Here is a 24,606-nt window from a genome sequence, read left to right on the forward strand (position 1 = left end):
TGCTGAACAACAGTCAACTTTGTGTTAAAATGTACAAAAATGTGTTCTCTGTAAATAATGTGTTCATTTACTTTCACAGAAAATCAATGAAACAGAGGCACAAACAAAGACAGGAGACCTAATATATATCGCTGATGTCGAAAGAAGAGTAAAAAGAGAGTGGGCAAAAAAAAATATCAATATCTTTTATTAATAAATCAAATAGAAATGATATGGCAAGTCAACTGGAAGGCTCTCATTCACTGCTCTTGTTTGGAACACATGAGACGTTGCTGCCACTGATCTGCAATAAAATGCGCAGTTACGGTGACATAACACCCTGTGGCAATGGGTATCTTCGCAGCACGTTACAGCTGTCCCACCCATTTTCTTCAGTGATTTAATAACTTTGGTTGTGGTCTCATTGTAGAGAGGGGGCAGGGGGGCGTCACTGTGTCAGTAAAATATTTTTGAGACGGGATGCTCTGTCTCAGCTCCAAAGTGTACAAGCGCAAAAAAACCCTGCTTCTCAACAACTGGGTACGGATGCAAATCCTTGGCAATTAAAGTTGCGATAGAGTTTGTAGTTCACTTTGTCTTTTTCAATTTGGGTGGAAGCTGACTTTGCTTGATTAATGGTTGTCTAGTTGGCAGCAACTGCAATTGGGCAGAAAATGGGTAGAAACGTGTAATATGCTCCACAGAAGCCAAAGTATTTCCATACTCAGGGGTCGACAATAAATAATCCTTATTTGCATTAAAATAAAGCTTTGCTGATCGTTAAAATACAGTTTGTAATATGTAGCCTATAGCTATTATTACGCCTGGTTAGTAGCTAACGAAAAGGAGAAGAGAAAGAATTAAGAAAAACATCCGTAATTTGGAGAAGAATAGACTTATTTGCATTTATAATCACTCATCTGATTTCCTGATACATGTAATATGTAATGAGAAACTGTCCAACACTAAAAAAAAGCACATGAAACTGAAGTGAGTTACTTGTTTGAATTTTCCTGTTCCACCTTTAATGGTGCAGCAGTTACATTCTGGTGCCTCAGGCTCCATTTAAGGTGGAATGGGATCATTCAAAAGAGAAGCTTACGATGAATACGAATAATATTAATATATTGAGTAGTGATTTTTCTGTATGTCAGTGAGCTAGTGTGACTATTTCTAAATCTCTCCTCACGGTACCCTTTTGTTAATTGTAGTTATTATCCAAGACCTAGTTTGGATAACCAGTCCTTTAATATGTTAAAGTGTTTTTGAAACCAAGAAATTATTATCACTTTTTTATTACTATTACTTTTCCATTATAATTGTGTAATTTATTATTTTGCATTTATTGTATGTTGTTATATATTATACATAGCTATCACAGATGTAGATGTACGAGTTACTGAGCCTAAAACCCCATACAGAAACAGGAGCTTCTGAGCTTCCCAACTGCTTTTGAATATTTTTTTTTGTGTGTGTGTATGTGTGTGTGTGTGTGTGTGTGTGTGTGTGTGTGTGTGTGTGTATATATATATATATATATATACATATATATATACACACACACATATATATATATGTATATATATATATACATATATATATACACACACACACACACACAGAACAGTGTTGTTTACAGAATATTCAGTTTCTCTTCGGGTTTTAAGTTTAAGGTCAGTTAATACAGTCAGAAACAAGTTTTTTAAAAAATTAACTGGTGCTATCACCGTACAACTATATTTTGTCTTTTCTTCGCTGCCAGGGATTTTATTCTTTTCTCTGTGCTTCACAAATGGCTCCCCTGATGCCAGCAGGTCATTTACCTGTCAGCTTGTGTTTTACCAACGATCCTCTAACCCCCCCTAAAACACACACACTTAACCATGCAACAAAGCATACCTGAACCCCCATCACTCTATCTGTCCCTTCATCTGTCTATCCTCCTTTTCATCCATCCAGAAACAGAAAGCTGTAAGAACTTTCTTAATAACTTAATTTAGAGCAGAGTCGGCATATACAGTCTTTATCACCTCAACATAAAATAAAATTAATAGTGACTCATTTTCAGTTTGTTAACTGGAAACTCAGACAATAATCTAGCTTTATTGTCTAGATTTCTAGAATTATCACGCTAATCTTGTTATGAATAATTATGTAGTTATGTAATGTATTTACATTTGATTTATGTTCTGTATCAACAATTTAACTGTAGACTTTTCAGTTTATTTCAACTTCAAAAATTGACAAAAACATTGATTTTGGGGCCAAACAAGACACACAGTGCAAACTTTTAATCTAAATTCGACTCGAAATAAAAAACCTGCTCTTCTTATAAACAGAAATGCAGTATTCATTTCCACACTATTTTCAGTGAGCTACAAGTGAGAAATAATTCATACATAACATCAACATGCTTGTTATTTCCTGTACTGCATCAGGCAAGACTTATACTATTTATGTGTGTGTGTTTCCAGGGCAGAACTTTAACCTGCGGCAGTTGGGCATCTGTGAGCCAGCTGCCCGGCGCGGTTTGGCGTTTTGCGCTGAAATGGGCCTTCCTCACCGTGGATACTCGGCCGGCTCTGACATGGACACCGAGGGCGAGGGTGTGATGTCACCGGAACGTGCCATGAGGCTGTGGGGCAGGGGGGTGAAGTCTGGCAGGAACTCCTGCCTGTCCAGCAGATCAAACTCAGCCCTCACACTGACAGACACCGAGCATGAGAACAAGTCCGACAGTGATAACGGTAAGTAGAACAAAAAATAACACACAAAGTGGCTCCTCTAATCCTACACTGACCCAACTGGCAAAGACTCCTAACATCCCAACCTGTGCACTTACCTGAGGAGCCAACTTACAGACTTAACGCCTCATGTCCACATGCTCCAACGTGTAAACATATTCTACTTGTCGGCAAGAAATGCACTCTCTCACACAGGCACATACAGGCACACACACAAACCTTTTTACATGTAATGCATGTCTAAAAATGTTTGTGAGCATGTAGAACAATGTACACAAGTACGCTAATATTTTGCACATATGATTTGCACATATATAGTATTGAGCAGAGGTCTTGGCAATAACTCCATTTTGTGTTGTTAAAAATCATAATATCAAATATTCAAGTAAATACAATAAAAAGTAACAAGGCTTCCTTTATTTGACAAAAGCAGTTAACAGTGTAATCTCGTGAGCTGGTTTGAAAAACAGTTTGGTTCTAGATATCTTTAATGGAGTTGTTCATTTCCATCACAAGCACACTTGAACAAAAAGTATTGATAAATCAGCTACAGCATGGTAACTACAGTTAATGCTGAAACTTGTTTAATTTATGTAAAGATGAATTGATTAGATCAGTTAGGTACTGAATGATAACTCTAAATACTAGACTCACACTAGTTCCTGTATTAATGTTATTTGAATTTGTTAGAAGCTGGGAGTTTGCTCAGCTTTTTTAGCTGAATTTTCCCTGGTGCCTACATTTTTGCACTGTATATAAATGAATATATGTAAGTGTGCAAAGAATTCACACACACACTTTCACTTATGCATACACAAACTAATCTAAGACACGCACACATACACACATACAAACACACCGCATATGATGTACAAGGCATTTCTTGAACTACAGATCACTCCCTTCTCTACAGCTCACTGAAGCTCACCGTATTCTCAGTGTGTGTTCGACCAGGTGTATAACAGGTGATTTATGTGGTGCGTGTGATGGTGTGTGTGTGAGTGTGTTTGTATGCCTGTCTGTTTTTCCACAGCTCCTCAATCTGTCCGTGTATCTCCACCGGACTTGAGTCAGTGACTCAGATTGGAGTTGCACTAGGCCATGTTGACCTGACTGGTGACTGGTCTCAGACTAGGCCTTAAATTTAAATGACTTGTGTCTCAACAGTAACCAGCTGTTTCAAGTTGTTTCGCCTTTTTCTTTTAAACACAGCATTTGCTACATGAACTTACTACATGCATTTACTCAGTGACTGTGGTCCTGTGTCTCTATGTGTGTAAGTGTGTGTGCATACAACAAGACTTATTCACCTGTGTTCCTCATCACAGATTTGTTTTAACGGCCCCACATATGACCAGTCAAAGGTACACATGTGCAGTGTGTGTGTTTGAGTGTGTGTGTGTGTGTGTGTGTGTGTGTGTGTGTGTGAATGCGCACACACTGAGTGCTAGGATATTTCACATAGCCGCCTCTGGAATGCTGCTTCTGCTTGAGCGAACACACACAATAGCTGATTAGCCCAGCCAGGAGGTTTGAAGTGCAAATTTGATCAGCCTTAAAACCTGGAGGAGTGATGGAGAGAGAGATAGAACTACAGGAAACGGGAAACCACAGTCTATCTCTTCTCTCTTTCTCTCTCTCTCTCTCTCTCTCTCACATGCTTTCTCTCTCCACCGCCCTCTTCATTCATCTATCTCTTCCTCTTAAAGCAGGCGTAACGGATGTGAATGCTCAAATGCTCAGGTGACAGACGCTGCTATTGAACCTCCTTTCCGTGACTTCCTTCACATGAAAATGACTTTTTTGGAGAGGAAGCAACACACAACTCACACATCCCACACACATACACACATAAATATGCACACCACACACACAAGGCACACCCACACACAGCACAGAGACAACACACATACATCCTCACACACACACATTCACACATACACACACACACACACACACATTCAAAACGTGATTTATATTTATATTTAATTTTTTTTCTGTGTTATTCTTATTTCTCTTTATGTAGCCAATTGAAGTCAATTTTTCTTTCTTGTTTTTCTTTTCCTAAGAGGGGGCTCAATCTGCTGACAGATACAGAAAGTCTGCATTTTTTTAATCTAACCACTAATTAATTATCTTTTGTTCCATTTTTCCCTTCTCATGAAAAAACCTCTCTTAAATTATTCCCACTATTAAACTGGTTTATTAAGATTCTCCTGACTAACAGGTGTTGTATATGAATAACCTTTAAAAAACTCGTTCTAATCACTTTCATTATCACCTTTTGCCTTAATTAAGAGGAGTGAGATGCTGAATAGGCTGAATGACTCTGTGTGTGTGTGTGTGTGTGTGTGTGTGTGTGTGTGTGTGTGTGTGTGTGTGTACCATTATGAGATGAAGTTGGGCTTTAATGTCTCTGATGGTGGGAGCAGTGAGCAGATGCTTCAATGGGGGATTAGGCTCTGTACTACAAATTCATTTCCTTTAATGTATTTAATATTTCTGAAAGCAGCTTTGACCCTCTAGTGATGTGTGTGGTGCCTGTGTGTGCATGCAAGTGTGTGTACATGGAAAGTGAATGTGCACTTAGACCTGTACCCTCTCACGGTTAACAAAGTTACTGCAGTAACAGTCTCCTGTAACAGTAAAAACTCATTTCCTGCTGGTTAAAAAACATACATATAAACATATAAAACATAGATTTTTTTCATGCAACAGTGAGCAACAGTGAACTTCTAAATGTTGAGTTATGTGATAATACCACATTCATGGTATCTGACATAGATGAGCTGTTGAGCTGCACTGGTTAAACACGTTTGTGCAGCAGGCATATGACATGCCTAAAAAACATTGCCTGTTTGGTAGGGTGCACAATTTAGGACATACTCAGACCACAGCATCAAGTTTCAGGTATCAGAATAAGAAACAACTTCAGATCTCAGGCTTTGTACCCCTTTGTATGATGCTTGAGTTTGGGCATGATGGCATAGGCTCATCTGTGGCTGCTTCAGAGAGTGCCATTCTATTGGCAGTGCTATTCTGTGGAGCTTTTGCAACATTGACAGCAATGGGTGCACCTTAAAGTAGCTGAAGCCACTAAATAGAAGGGGTAGGTTTTTAGTCTGTATATGTACATTGTATTAGAAACTAGTCCTATTACTGGCATTGTATTATCAATTCACTTTCCCTCAAGCTTTCATGTTCTTGAATGTATCGACAGTCCTAGAAGTAAAGTATTTCCAGCTGTATCAAGCGCTTTTCCTGTTTACATGCTCTGCTGGCCGCACGGGAGCCAAGCGATCTGCAGTGTCTGAATGACTGACGGCTATTTGTATTACCCGCTGCTTTCCAGCTACTGCAAGTGTATTTTGTGATATATATATATATATATATATATATATATATATATATATATATATAGGTTGTAGGTTTACACATATATTTAAACAATAAAATGTGTTTTTATTCCATTTACATTCTGTTTTGACATGGTCAAGTCTGTACTTCAGACTGTTTGTTTTAATGTCAACATATGACAAAAACATGGTAATGTTAAGGATGGCTTTTCTTTCTGCAAAACAAGACTGCAAGCATATTAACACAAATTCAGTTCATTCTAAAATATCTTCTTTTCTACTTAAAAACACAGATGCGGTATAGATTAAAAGTTTACTTCTGCACTTTCCACAGAATTCTACAAGTTTCAAAGTAATAAAATAAAACAGTGTAAGACGTGTGTATACCAGAGGTGAACTAGTAGAGTTGATTCCCTCCTGCAGGGCACCTCTGAGTTAGAGTATGTTTATTGAATTTGGCTGCCAGTCCCTGCTCTGTGTGTGTGTGTGTGTGTGTGTATGTGTGTGTGTGTGTGTGTGTGTGTGTGTGTGTGTGTGTGTGTGTGTGTTATAGAAGCTTCAAATGCAGGGTTTTAATTTTTTTACAGTGAGAGTGAGAGAAAAGAGTAAGGAAAAGAGATAAAGAGAAGAATAGAGGAGAGGTACCAGAAAAGAACAGGGAGTGAGAAGGAGAAAGAGACAGGGTATGGAAAGAGAGTAGAAAGAGAAGGAAAGAGAGAAAAGGAAAGAAAAAAAGAGACACAAACAGAAAAGGATATGTACTGAAAGAGAAGACAAAACAGAGAGAACAAAAAGAAAGAGAGATAGTATGCAAAGTGTAAAGTGTAGAGAAAGAGAGAGAGAGTGTTTAGGTGTGTATCTTTGAGGAGATATCTGAGCCTCAATGCTTTGTCACTGGGTCACTGGACACTCAGACCCAGAGGGAATATATCATACATGCAATATATATATATATATATATATATATATATATATATATATATATATATATATATATATACTGCTCAAAAAATAAAGGGAACACTTAAACAACACAATAAAATGCCAAGTAAATCAAACTTTTGTGAAGTCAAACTGTCCACTTAGGAAGCAACACTGATTGCAATTTCACATGCTGTTGTGCAAATGGAATAGACAACAGGTGGAAATTATTGGCAATTAGCAAGACACACTCAATAAAGGAGTGGTTCTGCAGGTGGGGACCACAGACCACTTCTCAGTACTTATGCTTTCTGGCTGAGGTTTTGGTCACTTTTGAATGTTGGTGGTGCTTTCACACTCGTGGTAGCATGAGACGGACTCTACAACCCACACAAGTGGCTCAGGTAGTGCAGCTCATCCAGGATGGCACATCAATGCGAGCTGTGGCAAGAAGGTTTGCTGTGTCTGTCAGCGTAGTGTCCAGAGGCTGGAGGTGCTACCAGGAGATAGGCCAGTACACCAGGAGACGTGGAGGAGGCCGTAAGAGGGCAACAACCCAGCAGCAGGACCGCTACCTCCCTCTTTATACAAGGAGGAACAGGAGGAGCACTGCCAGAGCCCTGCAAAATGACCTCCTGCAACATCCTTCAGCATGGCCGGTTTGGCAGTGGGTCAGTAATGGTGTGGGTGGCATTTCTTTGGAGGCCGCACAGCCCTTCATGTGCTCGCCAGAGTTATCCTGACTGCCATTAGGTACTGAGGTGAGATCCTCAGACCCCTTGTGAGACCATATGCTGGTGCGGTTGTCCCTGGGCTCCTCCTAATGCAGGACAATGCTAGACCTCATGTGGCTGGAGTGTGTCAGCAGTTCCTGCAAGATGAAGGTATTGAAGCCATGGACTGGCCCGCCCGTTCCCCAGACCTGAATCCGATTGAGCACATCTGGGACATCATGTCTCACTCCATCCACCAACGCCCCACAGACTGTCCAGGAGTTGGCGGATGCTTTAGTCCAGGTCTGGGAGGAGATCCGTCAGGAGACCATCCACCACCTCATCTGGAACATGCCCAGGCGTTGTAGGGAGGTCATACAGGCACGTGGAGGCCACACACAATACGGAGCCTCATTTTGACTTGTTTTAAGGACATTACATCAAAGTTGGATCAGCCTGTAGTGTGTTTTTCCACTTTAATTTTGTGTGTGACTCCAAATATATAATTATATTATATATTATTTAATATAATTATATTATATATATAATATATTATATATGTAATATATATATATATATATATTACAGCCGATTCTAAAGAAGAAAACACAGACACACACACATACACACAAAAACCCACTCTCACAGTCATGTCATGCATGTAAATTTCAGGCAAAAGACCAGTTCAAAATGTCATTCTAAAACATGGTTTGACACATTTGACATACAGTAAACACGCTAATGTGTATGTGTGTGTGTGTGTGTGTGTGTGTGTGAATATTTCTGTGTAAAGACATTATTGCCAGAGGTGTGTTGTGTAACAAGTTCCCTTTAATGCTACACTATATTGCTAAAGGTATTCGCTCACCCATCCAAATCGTTGACTTCAGGTGTTCCAATCACTTCCATGGCCACAGTTGTATAAAACCAAGCACCTAGGCATGCAGACTGCTTCTGCAAACATTTGTGAAAGAATGGGTCGCTCTCAGGAGCTCAGTGAATTCCAGCGTGGTACGGTAATAGGATGCCACCTGTGCAACTAGTCCAGTTGTGAAATTTCCACTTTAATTTTGTGTGTGACTCCAAATCCAGGCCTCCATTGGTTAATAAATTTGATTTCCATTAATGATTTTTGTCTGATTGTGTTGTCAGCACATTCAACTTTGTACAGAACAAAGTATTCAATGAGAATATTTCATTCATTCAGATCTAGGATGTGTTATTTGAGTGTTCCCTTTATTTTTTTGAGCAGTGTATATGTATATCTATATTGCTGTTGATGGGAGAAAACCTCATATCTCCAAAATGGTAACTTTACAGGAGAAAGAATAAACCTACTGTAGTTTCAATGTAAGTCAATGCAACCAGACGTCTTTCCAAGTCATTTTGGGCCGTTTCTTTTGGTCCATTCATCATGAAATTCACAGACAATGTAAAGGACAAAAGGTCCTTTGAAATTATTTCAAAAAATGAAAAATGACAAAAATGGAGATACGAGGTTTTCTTCAGACAGCAGCGATATATATATATATATATATATATATATATATATATATATATATATATATATATATATATATACATATATATATATATATGTGTGTGTGTGTGTGTGTGTGTGTATTTTTTTTTCTTTTTGCGTACTTGTTTTGTCTTGTTTTCATTGCAGATCTGCTAAATGTCCTCTATAACTTTGTAGACTAAGGGACACAAATAGCCATTTTGTTTACTGTTCAAACTGACAAGTGAACCTTCACCTCAAAAAATAAAGCAGTTTTTGGGTGCTCTCTTGCCTTACAATGCCCTGCATGTCCCCTTCCGCCATGTATCTATTTAAAAACTTCAAAATTTTTAATACAAAATCTTACCTCAAAACTGTCATGAACAGTGTCTCAAGAATCATTTCTTATGGTAAGTTTGTGTAAGGAAGCCTCTGTTCTGTACACTCACTGCACACTGTCTTGGTTTGCAATCAGATGAATGCCACTGTCCGGCCAGTGAACCGATAGTGAGTGGCAGAGTGTGTGTTTGAACATATTTGAGATTCTGAGTGTGTGTTTGAACAGGAGCTGCAGGGGGAAACAGCCGTGGGGCAGCACTGATGGGTTTTTGGGTCTCGTTAGCAGTGCCCCCGACTGTGGTTTTGATCCTTTCCATTTTTGATTGGGCGCTCTTTTAAAAAAAAATTTTTTTTTTTTTTTGGAGGGTGGGTTGAGGGGGTGTTTTAATCAAAAAACAAAGTTAAGAAGATGTGCGTGTCCTGCCAGAAGTAGGGGCGTGCCATTAGTATAGGAGAGGAAAGAAAAGGTCTGGAAAAAGTGTGTGTGTGTGTGTGTATTTTTTAAGCTGCACTAAAGCTCCAGGAAAGCTTTAAAGGTTTCTGACAGCCAAGCAGCGGCACTCGCCCTGGCCCCAAACCCCTCTTTCTCTGACTGGGTGGATGTCTCAGTTGATCGCTTAGAGCAGCCCTTTTTGTCTGGGTCAAGAGCTTATGGTGTGTGTGTGTGTGTGTGTGTGTGTGTGTGAGAGAGAGAGAGAGAGAGAGAGAGAGAGAGAGAGAGAGAGAGAGAGAGAAAATTGTAAGCCCAATTTGGCCAGCATTAGTGACCACCAGTCAAGCCAGATTTATAATGTCATCTTCCTCCCTGTCTGCCCCCCTCTTTCTCTCTCTTTCACTCTCTCTCTGAATCATAAGCTGTGAGTGATTTGTGTGTGTGTGTGTGTGTGTGTGTGTGTGTGTGTGTGTGTGTGTGTGTGTGTGTGTGTGTGTGTGTGTACGTATATGTATGTGTGCTGGAGTAGTTCATGGTGAGGCTGTGTGATCTGTTTCTCTGCTCGTTTGTGTGAGCAAGTGAGTGAGAGAGAGACCCCGGCTTTAATCAGATTAGGAAAAAAGTGTCAACAACAAAACAAATCCTGTAAATATCTTAACCAGCTTAGCTTGGCCATCTCCACATGTATACACACACACCATTTACAGCAGACTCTAAAGGAGAAAACACAGACACACACACACACACATACACACAAAAACCCACTCTCACAGTCATGTCATGCATGTAAAGTTCAGGCAAAAGACCAGTTCAAAATGTCATTCTAAAACATGGTTTGACACATTTGACATACAGTAAACATGCTAATGTGTGTGTGTGTGTGTGTGTGTGTGTGTGTGTGCGTGTGTGTGTGTGTGTGAATATTTCTGTGTAAAGACATTATTGCCAGAGGTGTGTTGTGTAACAAGTTCCCTTTAATGCTACACTATATCGCTAAAGGTATTCGCTCACACATCCAAATCATTGACTTCAGGTGTTCCAATCACTTCCATGGCCACAGTTGTATAAAACCAAGCACCTAGGCATGCAGACTGCTTCTGCAAACATTTGTGAAAGAATGGGTTGCTCTCAGGAGCTCAGTGAATTCCAGCGTGGTACGGTAATAGGATGTCACCTGTGCAACTAGTCCAGTTGTGAAATTTCCTCGCTACTAAATGTTCCACAGTCAACTGTCAGTGGTATTATAACAAAGTGTAAGTGAATGGAAATGACAGCAACTCAGCCACGAAGTGGCAGGCCACATAAAATGATAGCATGAGGTCAGTGGATGCTGAGGCACATAGTGCACAGAGGTTGGCAACTTTCTGCAGAGTATATCGCTACAGACCTCCAAACTTGATGTGGCATTCAGATTAGCTCAAGAACAGTGCATAGAGAGCTTCATGGAAAATGGGTTTCCGTGGCCAAGCAGCTGCATCCAAGCCTTACAATGTAAAGCGCAATGCAAAGCGTTGAATGCAGTGATGTAAAGTGCCGCCACTAAACTGTAGAGTAGTGGAAACGTGTTCTGTGGAGTGATGAATCACGCTTCTCCATCTGGCAATCCGATGGACGAATCTGGGTTTAGTGGTTACCAGGAGAACGGTACTTGTCTGACCACATTGTCCCTTCCTGTTCCAACATGACTGCGCAGCAGTGCACAAAGCAAGATACATAAAGACATGGATGAGTGAGTTTGGTGTGGAAGAACTTGACTGGCCTCCTCAACACCTTTGGGATGAATTAGAGTGGAGACTGTGAGCCAGGCATTTTCATCCAACATCACTCTCTGACCTCACAAATGCGCTTCTGGAAGAATGTTCAAAATTTCCCATAAACACACTGCTAAACTTTGAGGAAAGCCTTCCCAGAAGAGTTGAAGCTGTTATAGCTGCAAAGGGTGGGCATACATTGTAGTAAACCCTATGGATTAAGAATGGGATGTCACTCAAGTTCATATGCGTGAGGAAGACAAGTGAATACTTTTGGCAATATAGTGTACATCTACTACTACTGCTACTACTACTACTACTAGTAATAATAATAATAATAATTTTCATCATTCTTTACTCAGTTCAGTACATTTTTATTTGTACTGTCCTAAAAATGTTCAAATAATGCTTCTCTAATATGTTTTGGAGGACATCGCCATCTCATACACCAAGCAAACAATTCACCATATCCCAACAACAACAAAATCTTGCACATTAGAATATACAGTGAGTAGCTATGTAATTTGCAGTTAATGACATGTAAGTAACTTGCCACAAGACACATGCACAAGTTCAGTACAACCCAAATGCTAAGCTTATCCTTCAAAAGTAATGCAAAAATTAATAACTGGCTCATCACATTTGTTTGTCAGTCTACTCAGGCTTTAGCAGCAATCTAAGTATATGGAAAGAAGCTGGTTTTTAAGTATAGGATTAGTTTTCTTTCCTCATGTCCCCATAACCACTACATATTTATGTTTTCATAATCCTGGGGGATCTGATCCCCACAAAGAAATAAATACACACATGCATGCAAATTCACACACGCATGCACAAAAGTCACTGAGGTTCTTCACTGTATGTCTTTTGGCACATATTGCTTGTATTTCCTGGGTCTGTGGTGAGCTTAATTCTTCTCCAAGCTGAGCTATTGTTGTTGAGAAATGGGGCATAACTCTGGGAAGCACGGAAATGTTGCTTAAATCTTTAGCCCTTTAGTGTCTTTCTTGCACAATGGCTGCACCTCTAACATACAAGAACATTTTTTTTCTTCCCTGTAAACCTGACATGTGGCAGTGCTTTACATTATATAAACACATCAGTACATCAGCATTGCATGAGGAAGAATACAAAGCCATGATAGACTCAAGAAGAGCCTATAAAGTTCCGCTTGAATGAAAGAAAGCGTGTTAGCTGTTTGATAGTTTTCACAAGTTTGTTTGAGTCACACTGTGTGAAGTGATTAATTAAGAACTGGTATGGGGTTTTAGAAACATCTGATCTCTCTTAAAAAACATTTTTGTCGTTTTTTAGTTTTTAATATTATTTGAAAATGCCTGTTGCCCTTTACATTGTGTGTAAATTTCATGAAGAATGTACCAAAACAGATGACCCAAAATGACCCAAAAAAAAGTCTGGTTCCATTGACTTACATTAAAAGTGAAGTAGGTTTTTCGCTTCTCCTGTAAAGTCCTGTAAATGCCTAAATCATAACACATCAAGCCTTGTCGAGTTCTGTGAAGTAATCTCAAGTAGACTTGCTTATCTGATTTCTGGTACTGAATGACACTGTTTGCTATAAAAATGGACAAAAGTATGGAAAAAAATTGCACAGCATACCATTTTTCCCATTATAGACAGTATCAGAAACCACATTAGCAATTTCAGTTGACAATTTCAATATACGCAGTCACTTAAAATAAGTTTTATAAAAGTTTATAAATACATTTTTTAATCTCATAAAGTTCTTGGAACAATCTCAAAATGAGATATTGATTTTTGGGCAACATTTAAGATGCTAAGATTCTTTGTGTTGAAACTACTATGTAAGTTCTGTACTTCGGGGGTCAAGAATTGTGTGGCTGCAGACAAAATAAAAAAGATTGCTTATTTTTTATTCATTCTTTTAATTTTTTATATTTTTTCTGTGACATTTATACAAGCATTCAACAACAGAAGTGAGGCATTGAAGTGTGAGCCCAAATAGAGGCTCTTAGACTTTAAGGGGTTAATATTGTACTTTCTTTTTTATCGTGTTCTGTGTTGTTCAGGTGATCCTGTGTGAGTTTCAGCCTCATTCATAAGGTCTTTTTGTTCTTTTGGAAAACAAACTCTTCCTTCCTGGCTTCAGGCGTGAAATGGCTCCATCCTGAAGCAGCGACGGCTACACAATAACACCCGAGATGATGCTGGGAGATGGAGGAGAATGGAGCAGAGTGTGTTCTTGGCTGAATGGCCCGGTGGGTTTTCTCTCTGGAGGCTGAGAGAGTTGTGGTGTTTTTCTCAGAAGGGTCGTGAACTCGCTCAGTCTGAACAGCATCAGCATACACTTCGCTTTTGTTAGAGCGGGGAGTGGATAAGCTATCAGCGAGTCACTTACTCACCCTTATCACACATACACGCACACACACGCATTCACAGCAGCCACTGTGTTTACCAAGAAACACTGCACTTCCTTAGACCCCTGCGGGACTGTGTGCGTGTGCGTGCATAAATGAGATACAGATGAATGCAAAAAAAGCATGAATTGCACTAACATCCTTACTACTTTTTTTTCTGTATTTTCTAAATTTTCTACTCTAGTGGACTCATCCTGCACTCCCAAAGCTAAGCAGCTCAGAAATGGCCGAAGGTAAATGCAGTTATTTTTGGGTCAGCGTTCTCAATAGCAGGCCTCCAACTGCCTTTTCAAAATTCATTTTCAGCCTGTCAGCACTCCCTCACTTTATCATCCTGACGCCTCCGCTACACACTGAACAGCACACACTCAAACGCTCAGGTCCAGCACAGCTGAGCACGTTCATAATTCAGTTCAATCAAAAATAACATTGTTTGTTATTATACCTGTACAGTATAAGCAGTATTTATGCATGCACTACAATACTTTAGACTAGGGCTATTCAACTAAAATTTGTGAATATAAATATTAATAAATAAATATGTATGTCTACAAATCTTCTCATAAGGCAAAATAAATTAAATGAAATAAAAAAAAAATTTGCCAACAGATGAAACCCATTGCCCTTTTAGTTAATTTTGGAATGTTTCAAACAAAAAATTGTTATTTAATAGGTTAAGAAAGATAACGTTTTTGCTCCTATAGTGGAGAGAGGTAACTTACTATTGACTAATGGTCTCATCTTGGTGCTCATGCAGAGACAAACATATAAACTGACAAGTTTGTTTGGTCATTGTTTTTATTTTACGCTATTTATTTATTTATTTATTTATTTATACTCAGTTTTCTCCCCTATTTAATAATCACCAAATCCATCCACTAGTTGGGACTCCCCCCAATCACATGATACTGTCAATGCTAGGAGGGCGAAGGCTAGCACAGGCTTCCTTTTTGAACTGCTGCTCACGCAACATCATTGGACAGTTGAACGCATATGTGTAATGCTTACATGCTGAAGTTTGTTAATGAAGACATTTCTGCATTGCATATAATCACAGTTATTTAAAATGAATTTTGTTTTAACTTTTTTCTTTCTTTTTAACATTTTTCAGGTCATCTGTATTTATTGCATTCATTGGCTTTTTGTCTTGTCAGTCTACCGCAGTAACCACAAGTTAAAAAGTAAATGTAAATTAAAAGTAAAGTTAAAACATTTAAAAAATAAAGTAAATTATGCAACATTAAACATGACAAGTTAACAAAGTTCCCTTTTAGACTGTCTGTGATTCGAGTGCCAACTCGAATACATCATTTGGACTTTGAATGGTAATTTTTTTGCTTTCTTAATTTGTTCCTTTTTTTCCAGTTCAGTTGTAGCCTGAACACTCTCTCTCTCTCTCCTTTGCTCTCTCTTGCCCTCTCTCTGATTCTTGCTTTCTCACTAACACCATCAGTGCTGCAAGATGAAAATGTAAAAGCAGAACGAATACAATGTGAGCCATGCAGTTCGCAGCTGGCACAAACTCTCACACAGCAGAAACACGGCATCAGTGAGGGATATTAAACGCAGCACGCATCAAAGACTGAAGCATGTGCACACACACACACACACACACACATTCTAGAATCTTCCACTCAAAATTTTAGTTCAGTTTTCTTGAAGGGCCCATGTGCCTACTGATTAGGGAAGCTGGCTTTTTGCCCTTTTTGATGCCAGCAGAATCATTTTGCGTTTTGTTAGCAGGTAGAACGCACCACACTGTTTATATCACCTGGTAAAGTTCATTATTTGGACCACAAGTTGACTCTCATTCACTTGTAAAAGCTTGCAGCTGAGCTTAGACGAAACACACGGCTAATGATGTCGAACTGGCCACCACACCCAGGAAATTTTAGCAAAATAAATTTGGTGCTGTCTTAGAGTATGTTGAGTTTATTTCATTATAACAACATTGTATTGTAACTTATTGTTCATCACACCTCTTCTGACAACAAGTTATTATTATTATTATTATTATTATTATTATTATTATTATTATTTTAATAGTTTTTGACCAGTGCACCTCTACTCAGATTCACTCATTTACTGTTTTCATGGAAATCGCTGTCACTGAAACTAGACATCTAGTTAAATCCTTTCCCATACGCCTAACGTAGTGATAAATTATAAAGTAGTTTAATTATTTATTATAATTTAATTATTATTTTATATTAAAATTTTCTTTTAACAAACTTTTATATAACTACTGCTTGTGGCTTATCATTCTACATATTTCCCTTGCTTGATTTCTGTACCCATACACATGCACTTGATTTTTTTTTTTTAATCTATGATTATGATAGTTCCCATGTGTCCAACAGAAAGACGTGTCCAGTGTGCGTATTTCTCTCGTTGTGGGGCCCAAATCCCACAGGATGGTAAAAACATGAACATTTAGTGGTTGGGGGACATTAGCCTGCTCTCCATGAGAAAAAAACTGCCGCTTTTGCTAGAAAAAAGTAAGACTAAAGCTGATCTTTTGGTTGCTGAGGTTAAGGTTAGGTCTGTGAATGTTTAGTAGCAGTGGCTGGTAGACAAAGTGCTGTAATCTCGTACAACTGAGGTAAATGTGAAACAGATGTTTTTTTAACACTAGTCAGTAACCATCACTACATCATCTTTCTCTCTCCTTCTACCTTTTATCATCTTCCATTTGGCAGTACCATGTTACTAGAGTTAGATTACCTGTTAGAAGATAATTCATGTAATTTTAACTATACTATTAAATAGTAATTACATAATAAAATATCTCCCCTTTTCCTTTGTCACAAACACAAATATTGTATGGATTGAAAATTTTGAATCTACACTTTCCACAGAATTTCTCTGCACGGTTCAGTCAGCTATGAGAAATAAAGTATGAATATGCATCTGAACGTATAAACTCAATAGGGGGACAGAGGAGGGGTACAGAACACATTCTGAACCTGATCCAGATACACTTTTATGGGCTTGGCAGTCGGCTATCTACCAAAAATGGAAATTGTCAGGTCCTATTCAGCTCGACGGAAAGAGAAATGGTACACAAGTTAATTGCAGCTTGCAAAAAAAAAGCTGTTTGAAACGTGTGGTTCCGGCGTAGCACTGAAATGTTACGGGGCCATGGCTGGCACGCTAATGGCATTAACGGTGCTTTTGTTATACTTACACACTCTCATTAAACAGCACTCTCTCCAGCCTCTGACTGACAGAGTAGCAGTTTCACAAGCGCACTGCCAACAATAGGCTGAGTTAAAAACCCTGGAAACCAGGGCATGCCTCTGAACATTAACGGCTATGTTTCACACTCCTCATCAACTGCCATGTCCATCTGCAAGCTTTTTTATATGTTATTTTATTTTATTTCATTTTACAGTTTCTGAATATGGATGTGAGCATTCTTGTCATAACTGTTCTGAACTTGAGACCACTCCATATATCCCTCACTACACACTTTAGACACGCTATTTTTCCCTGGTGAGTTTTGGTCAGTGGTAGAGCGTAATTCCATATGCTCTCTCTCTCTCTCTCTTTCTTTCATTCTCTTTTTTTTCTCTCTCAAGTGGCCTTCTCAATTTCAGCATCAGATTTCTCCAGAATTTTGTCCAAAACTGCGTGGCCTTGCCCAAAAATGTGGGATGCTAGCAAAGGCATAAAGCTGAGTCTTTGAGTTCTGGGAGAGTGAGAGAGAGAGAGAGAGAGAGAGAGAGAGAGAGAGAGAGAGAGAGAAATAAAAGGGAGAGAAGAGAACAAGGGAAGACAGAGAGGGAAACAAAGCAAACCAGGTAGAGAGAAGACAGAAACAAAAGGGAGGGAAAATAAGGGAGCGAAAGAGAGAGAGAAATATGAGAGTAAACAGGGAGATGAAAGAGAGAAATAAAAAGAAAATAAGGAGAGAAAATGGAAACAAGAAATAGGGAGAAAAATAACATGAATAATAAATGAAAAATAAAGAGAAATAAAAGAGAAAACGAAGAACAAAAAGAAAGAGGAAATAGGGAGAGAAAGAATGAGAAAAGAAATGAGTGGGGGGTTAGTCAGGGGTGCATTCACCATCTGTGCTGAGTTTGAGCTCACTGATACTAGATACTTTACAAGACACACGGTTTGTCTTAGCTCTAAATTCCAGTCTGTGTGTGTGTGTGTGTGTGTGTGTGTGTGTGTGTGTGTGTGTGTGCGTGTGTTTTTTTGAGGATGATGACATGCTTCCTCCCAAACACTCTCCCATATTCTGACATTTCAAAGAGCGTCTGTTGGCCCTTCCTGCTGCACTGCGTCTGCAGCTAACACAGACATGGAGAACCAGAACATAACAATAAATCAATAGCTTACAAATCACTGGAGGGGCTACAGTGTCACATTACACTTCAGTTAACAGCACTTTTACCGCGCACTTCCAATTCCCCCCACTTCTAAATACAGGCCATTACAAAACATGGCAAAGCAGGAGACCGGCTGCACTTTTATATATCAGCTGAAACAGAAATGTGATTAATAATATATTACACATTTCCCTGTCAGTAGCAATCCAGCTTACCAATCCAAACTTCAAATCACTTGACCTTTTTTAAGATGTGGAACGACAAAATGTCCGTTGTGTCACTTAATTTAATGTTTTTGGGAAAATCTGTGCATCAAAAGATACATTATTTCTAGACAACAAAGTGGCCATCCATTCACTCTTTTCTATAGCGATGAAGGAACTTATTGGAGAGCCAGTAGCTGAAGAAAACAACCATAATTCTTTCTGTTTTTTAATCTGCCAGTGTTTTTAGCCAAAGTGTCAAAACTCCAACCTGTGCTGATATCTTGAAGCATGTAGAATGAATTATATTTAACAGTTAAATAATGAAACAGTTGACAGTGAAATACTTGCAGTGTACACTCACCAAGCACTTTATTAGGAATAACCTGTATACCTACTTATTAATGCAATTTTATATCATCCAATCATGTGGCAGCAATGCAGTGCATAAGATCATGCAGATATGGGCTCGAATGGAGGAAGAATGCGATCACAGTCATTATGATTGTCATGATTGTTGGTGTCAAACGGACTTTAACTATTTCTCTAAATGCTGATCTCCTGGAATTTTTTATGCACATTACTATCTAGAGTTTGCTCAGACTGGTGCAATAAAAAAAAAAACATCCAGTGAGCAGCACATCAGTTCTGCTGATGGAAACACCTTGATCAAAGAGGTCAACCGAGAATGGCCTGATTGGTTTGAGCTGACAGAAAGACTGTGGTTACTCTGTACACCTGTATCTCTGCATCTCAGAGTGTGCAACACGTCAAACCTTGAGCTTCTGCTACTCCAGTTGAAGACCACATTGGGTTTCAGTTCTGTCAGCCAAGAACAGAAAGCTGAAGCTATAGTGGGCATAGGTTCACCAGAACTGGACAGTTAAAGACTAGATAACCAAAGTCTAGCCTGATGAACCTCAATTTTTGCTGAGGGACAGAGATGTTAGAGTCAGAATTTGTCACAAACAACATGAATCCAAGCACCTTGCCTGGATTCAACCTGCCTTGAGTAAACATCCCAGGCTGGTGGAGGTGGTGTAATACCAATCAGTAATACACTGATTGATATCAAGGTGCTCTCCTGAATGCCACAGCCTATCTTAGTATTGTTGCTTAATATGCACATCCCTTCATGGCCACAGTTTCCATCTTGTAATGGCTGCATCCAACATAATAATGTACCACACCACAAAGCAAAGGTCATCTCAAACTGGTTTCATGAACATATTACTGAGTTCAGTGTTCTTCAGTGGCCTTCACAGTCCCTGGCTTTAAATCAAATAGAATACCTTTGGGATGTTGTAGAACAGGAGATTTACAGCATGAAAGTAAACGTGAAAATTCTGCAGGAATTGGATGATGCTGTCATGCCAACTTAGACCAGAATCTCAAAGAAATGCTTCCAACATCTTCTAGAATCCATGCCTTGGAGAACTGAGGCTAGTGTTAGAGCAAAGCAAGCTCTAAATAGTGTTCCTAATAAAGTGTTTAATCAGTGTATGTTTCATGAAATTAAATGTTTCATACCATTCATTAAATTTTAAATAAAATCGCACATAATCACCATCAGCAGGTCGATCTTCTGTTTACTATAAAACTAAAAGGATCTGATAGAGAACCAAAAAACAATAACCGTTAAGAAATATAACTCAAATAAGAAATTAGATTTATTTGTGCAGTTTATTCAAATGTCCTTTTTTTCTGACCACTGTTCAACTGTTCATCAGACAGCAAAAATGCAACAGTATTTTTTCTGTCCATTATTTGATTTTTGCTAACTTTCACAGCCGAGCTCACTTGATCAGTCGTTTTTGTCTGTGGCGCTGGCAGGATGACAAACCAAAATGACTGGTTGGTTGTATGTGGTATTTTTGTGTTTTGTTTGTTTGTCAGTTTACTTTTGGCATTAACAACATTGAAAAAATAGTTTTTGAATATTACACCTCAATGTTTTTTTGCTTCATGTTCAATGTGTAATAGCCTTAAAGGTTAACTCCTTAACATTATTGCATTCTAAAGCTTGTTATTCAGTAACTACATGGACTGTAACAAAACTTTGGCCCATGGCTTGATAAGGCGTTAACCAACAACAAATATAACGTGTTAAACACATCAGCAGAATGAAGGATGAGTTCCTAAATTATGATTATCTATAGGGGAAAAAATCAGTAAACTCAAGAATAAAGCTTGAAAAATTGTTGTTTTACATTGCCAGCTGTTAGTCACAGACTTTGGAATTTGTCATAGACATAGTATGTCTTACATAGGTGGTGGACAGCAACTCAGTAGTCAAGGGCTTCAGCAGGCTATGTAAGGACTCTTTATCTCAAAAGAATATAGATAATAATAGATGTCACTAATGGTATCAATAAAACTTTGGACATAAAAATAACAATATATACAGTTATAAGATGTCATCATTAAAAGAAGTTATAAATAGCCAGGCTGAAGCTCGATCCTGCAACTGATGATTGCTTGGCTGAGATACAACAATTTAAGTCATAGACATCACTACTACTAATTACTACTGATAAGGTTTTTGTGCAACGCATAGCAAAGTTTATTGAATTTTTGATGTCTGGCAGCTTTATTTGGTCCAGACCATTCTATTGGCATGGCCTTCTCTTTCTGTCAGCTGTTCTCCCTCCCATAAGCACCTTATTCAATTACTACGCTTTGCAAGATCTAATTTAATTACAAAATGTGGACTTGTGGCTGATGAAGGGTCATCTAAATGCGCGTCCCAACTCAAGCCATCCAGCTTTCAGATCAATCGAGTTTTATAGGTCACCTGGGACGGACGAGTTTTTATTGGATGGCCCCGGTAATCATCTTTTTTAATGACACTACAAAGAGGCGCTCTTGGTTCGCCGTTCTGTCTGAACAAAATTATCATTCAGTTTGTCAAAGAGAATCAGTGAGATAGAGAGAGAGAGACAGGGAGAGAGAGAATGAGTGATAGATAAGGTGTCCAAAAGGCAGGTTAGAACTAATGATAGAGCAAAAGAGTGAAGATACAGAAAAATGCCACAGATTACAAACTTGAGACAGAAAACTGCTGTTCACCTTTGTGCATCATCAGTCACTATACATCCACCATCCACTTAATTAGAAACATTTACCTTGTTCTTCTACTTCTATTCTGCCTTTTTATTAAAAACTCCTATGCTGTGCATCCACTCACTGGCCACTTTATCAGAAACCCCTGACTTCTGCTTCCACTCATTGGCCACATTATTATAAAACGCTTACTTCATTTTTCTACTCACTGGCCACTTGACTATTAGAAACTCTTACCTTGTTCTTCGACTCACTGGCCACTTTAACAGAAACCTCTACGTTGTTCCTTCACTCACTGACCATTTTATGAGAAACCCCTACCTTGTACTTCCACACACTGGTCACTTTATTGGAACCCCCTTCCTTGAACTTCCAGTCACTGGCCACTTTATTAGAAACACTCACCTGTATTTCCACTCACTCTCCACTGTATGAGCTCCACCTACCTTATAGTTTCATAATGTAGGTGTTAAATTAGGGTATCCTGTCTGTTGCAGCACAGTGTATCAGCCCCCCTCTGCCTCATTGCCTCATCTAGTTTTTGACCACATGACTGCTGCTTTCCATATATTGTTTGGGTGGTGGATTATTCTCAGCACAGCAATACTGCAGACATGGGAGTGTGTGGTGCTGATATGAGTGTACACAAGGCTTAGATTCATTCGCTATGACCAGGTAATACACTATAGTCTCTAACTGCTCACCAGCACAGGAGAACTACAATAGACATGTTTCTTGTTTGGAACAACAGAACTGACAGAGATGTCACTGTGATGCCAGTTTACAACTTTTATGTGGGCTGTAGACTGGTGTCTTAGTTATGTGTTGTGGATAGGCATCATAGTGGCATCTTTGTCAGTTCTGTAGTCTGGCCTTTGAATGTACAGCTTATCAGCGCACTTCTCCCAAGCACTGATGGACAAGCAGACGGAGGCACAAAAGTCTTCCCTGTCGTTAGCTTTTTCAGTTATTTATTTATATGTTGAAATTCATTTGTTGTGTCATCATGTTAAGTTCCAGCAACCTTGATGTGTTTGAAACACTCAGACAAACAAACAACAGAAAAGCTGTCAAGGACGACTTCACTGTGACGGACTTTGCAGGCTTTGTCCCAGCGGAGAGCTAAAGGTCGTGTTGAATACTGTGCCGCAAGCTAGCAAAACCCTCCGGGAACAACTCCTCTTCTTCTTCTCATCCCACTGCTTACCCACTCTTTTATATCGCCTTTAAACAGTGCAAGGGCTGTGCTAATTCATGCCAGTGAGCAGGGAGTTCCTGTGTTTGTAATCTGTTCAGGAGGAAGAAAAGCTTTTGCTCTTCAACAAGAGCTGTTTTCTCTTTTTTCGCAGGTCTTCTGTTTGAAATCATTAATAAGTCTTGAGGAGCACCTTTGTTGCTGTTGTTTTAAATTTTGTTTTCATGTAAAAGTTTGAAACTTTTGTCTTTTGTTTGTTACTTCTCCTCATGGCATTCATAGTAATAGGGGAGTGCTTTGTCATGTTGATTCTTTTAGTCTGCTGTTTTCATAGCTGACTTCATAGGCCTCAGTTGTATAATGAAGCAAGTTGAGTACATATTGGAAAAGTAATCCATCAATGCTACAATGCTCTTCCACTCACTGGCTGCTTTATTAGAAACACCTACCATGAACTTCCACTCACTGACCACTTTACTGGCAACACCTACCTTGAACATCCACTCACTGGCCACAACTAAAAAAACACACATAGATTTCTAACTTTTACATATACAAGATGGACTAAAAGGGTTTGTGTGTCTAATAGAGTGGACAGTAAATGAACACAGTGTTTAAAAGCTCCACTAGCACTGCTGTGACATGTACTTCATGCTCACTAACATGCCACTATCATCACTATCACCGTAGAGTCACTGCATGTATCGAGAATGATTCACAACATAAATAACTTTTCAATGGTGGTCCGGTAGAGGTGCTGACCATTAATGAAAAGGCTAAAGAGGGCCTAGCAAAGTATTTAGAGAAACAAATGGACTAAACTCCTTAATTAGAAATTTAGAAAATGCGTGTATGGTAAAGGGAGCTAATAAAATAGTGTAGACTTAAGGTAGTTACCTAGTAAAGTGGTCAGAGAATGTATATTATGTTTTTGTTCATGTTTAGTAGGTGTGTATATATTAGGAGGGGCTATTATGTATTCGGCAGATAGAGGTTTATATTGTATTACATTATGTTAAATATTGTGCAAAATGTATGAGTACATTTATTAGGCAGGTGTGTATATATTGGATATGTTTATATGCTGTATATTTTGTGTGTGTGTATGTGTGTGTTTGAGGGATGAGTTATGTAACTCTTTTTTGTTACTGTGTCTGTTTCCTTCTCGGTTGGTCAGGGACACTGAAGAATGTCTCAGTGAAAGTGTGTGAGTCAGAGGCCCTAGAGAATAGTTTTAGCACATCCCAGGGAGGCCGGCCAACGTGCACACAGACACATACACACATGCACACACATACACAAACAAAAAAAAAGAAAAAAGAAAGAAAAAAGCCCATGCCACTGCAGAAATGCACTGCCATACAACCCATATAACACATGGAACATATACAGGTGCTGCTACAAATTCAACATGTTCACCTGAAGTAACACAGAAAAATGTTTCATTATATTAAATTAAAATTTCATTATATAAAGTTATAAATAAAAGTTTGACATGACTTATGTATAAAAGTTTTAAAATAAAAACCATGTGGCAAATGGACAAAAAATAAAAAAGGCAACTTCAACAGTGCTTGACTCACTAAAAAACTTATTTTGACATGCTTTTATGAAAAACTAGACTATCAGAAAGACGATCCCAAGTTTTTTTTTGTTTGTTTGGTTTTTT

The 24,606-nt window shown here is 38.8% G+C and overlaps 1 protein-coding gene across 12 annotated transcripts in view; it reads left to right on the plus strand.

Annotated features, from left to right (window-relative positions):
• Positions 1–24,606, plus strand: part of tenm3 (teneurin transmembrane protein 3) — a 628,014-nt gene that overhangs the window by 307,973 nt on the left and 295,435 nt on the right. For all 12 annotated transcript variants that reach the window (XM_037538774.1, XM_037538773.1, XM_037538778.1 and 9 more), the window contains one exon: positions 2,454–2,726. In XM_037538774.1, the coding sequence (XP_037394671.1) occupies positions 2,454–2,726 (273 nt within the window). The remainder of the gene's footprint in view (positions 1–2,453; positions 2,727–24,606) is intronic.

The sequence above is a fragment of the Pygocentrus nattereri genome, chromosome 5 (genome assembly GCF_015220715.1).
Source record: "Pygocentrus nattereri isolate fPygNat1 chromosome 5, fPygNat1.pri, whole genome shotgun sequence".
Lineage (NCBI taxonomy): Eukaryota > Metazoa > Chordata > Actinopteri > Characiformes > Serrasalmidae > Pygocentrus > Pygocentrus nattereri.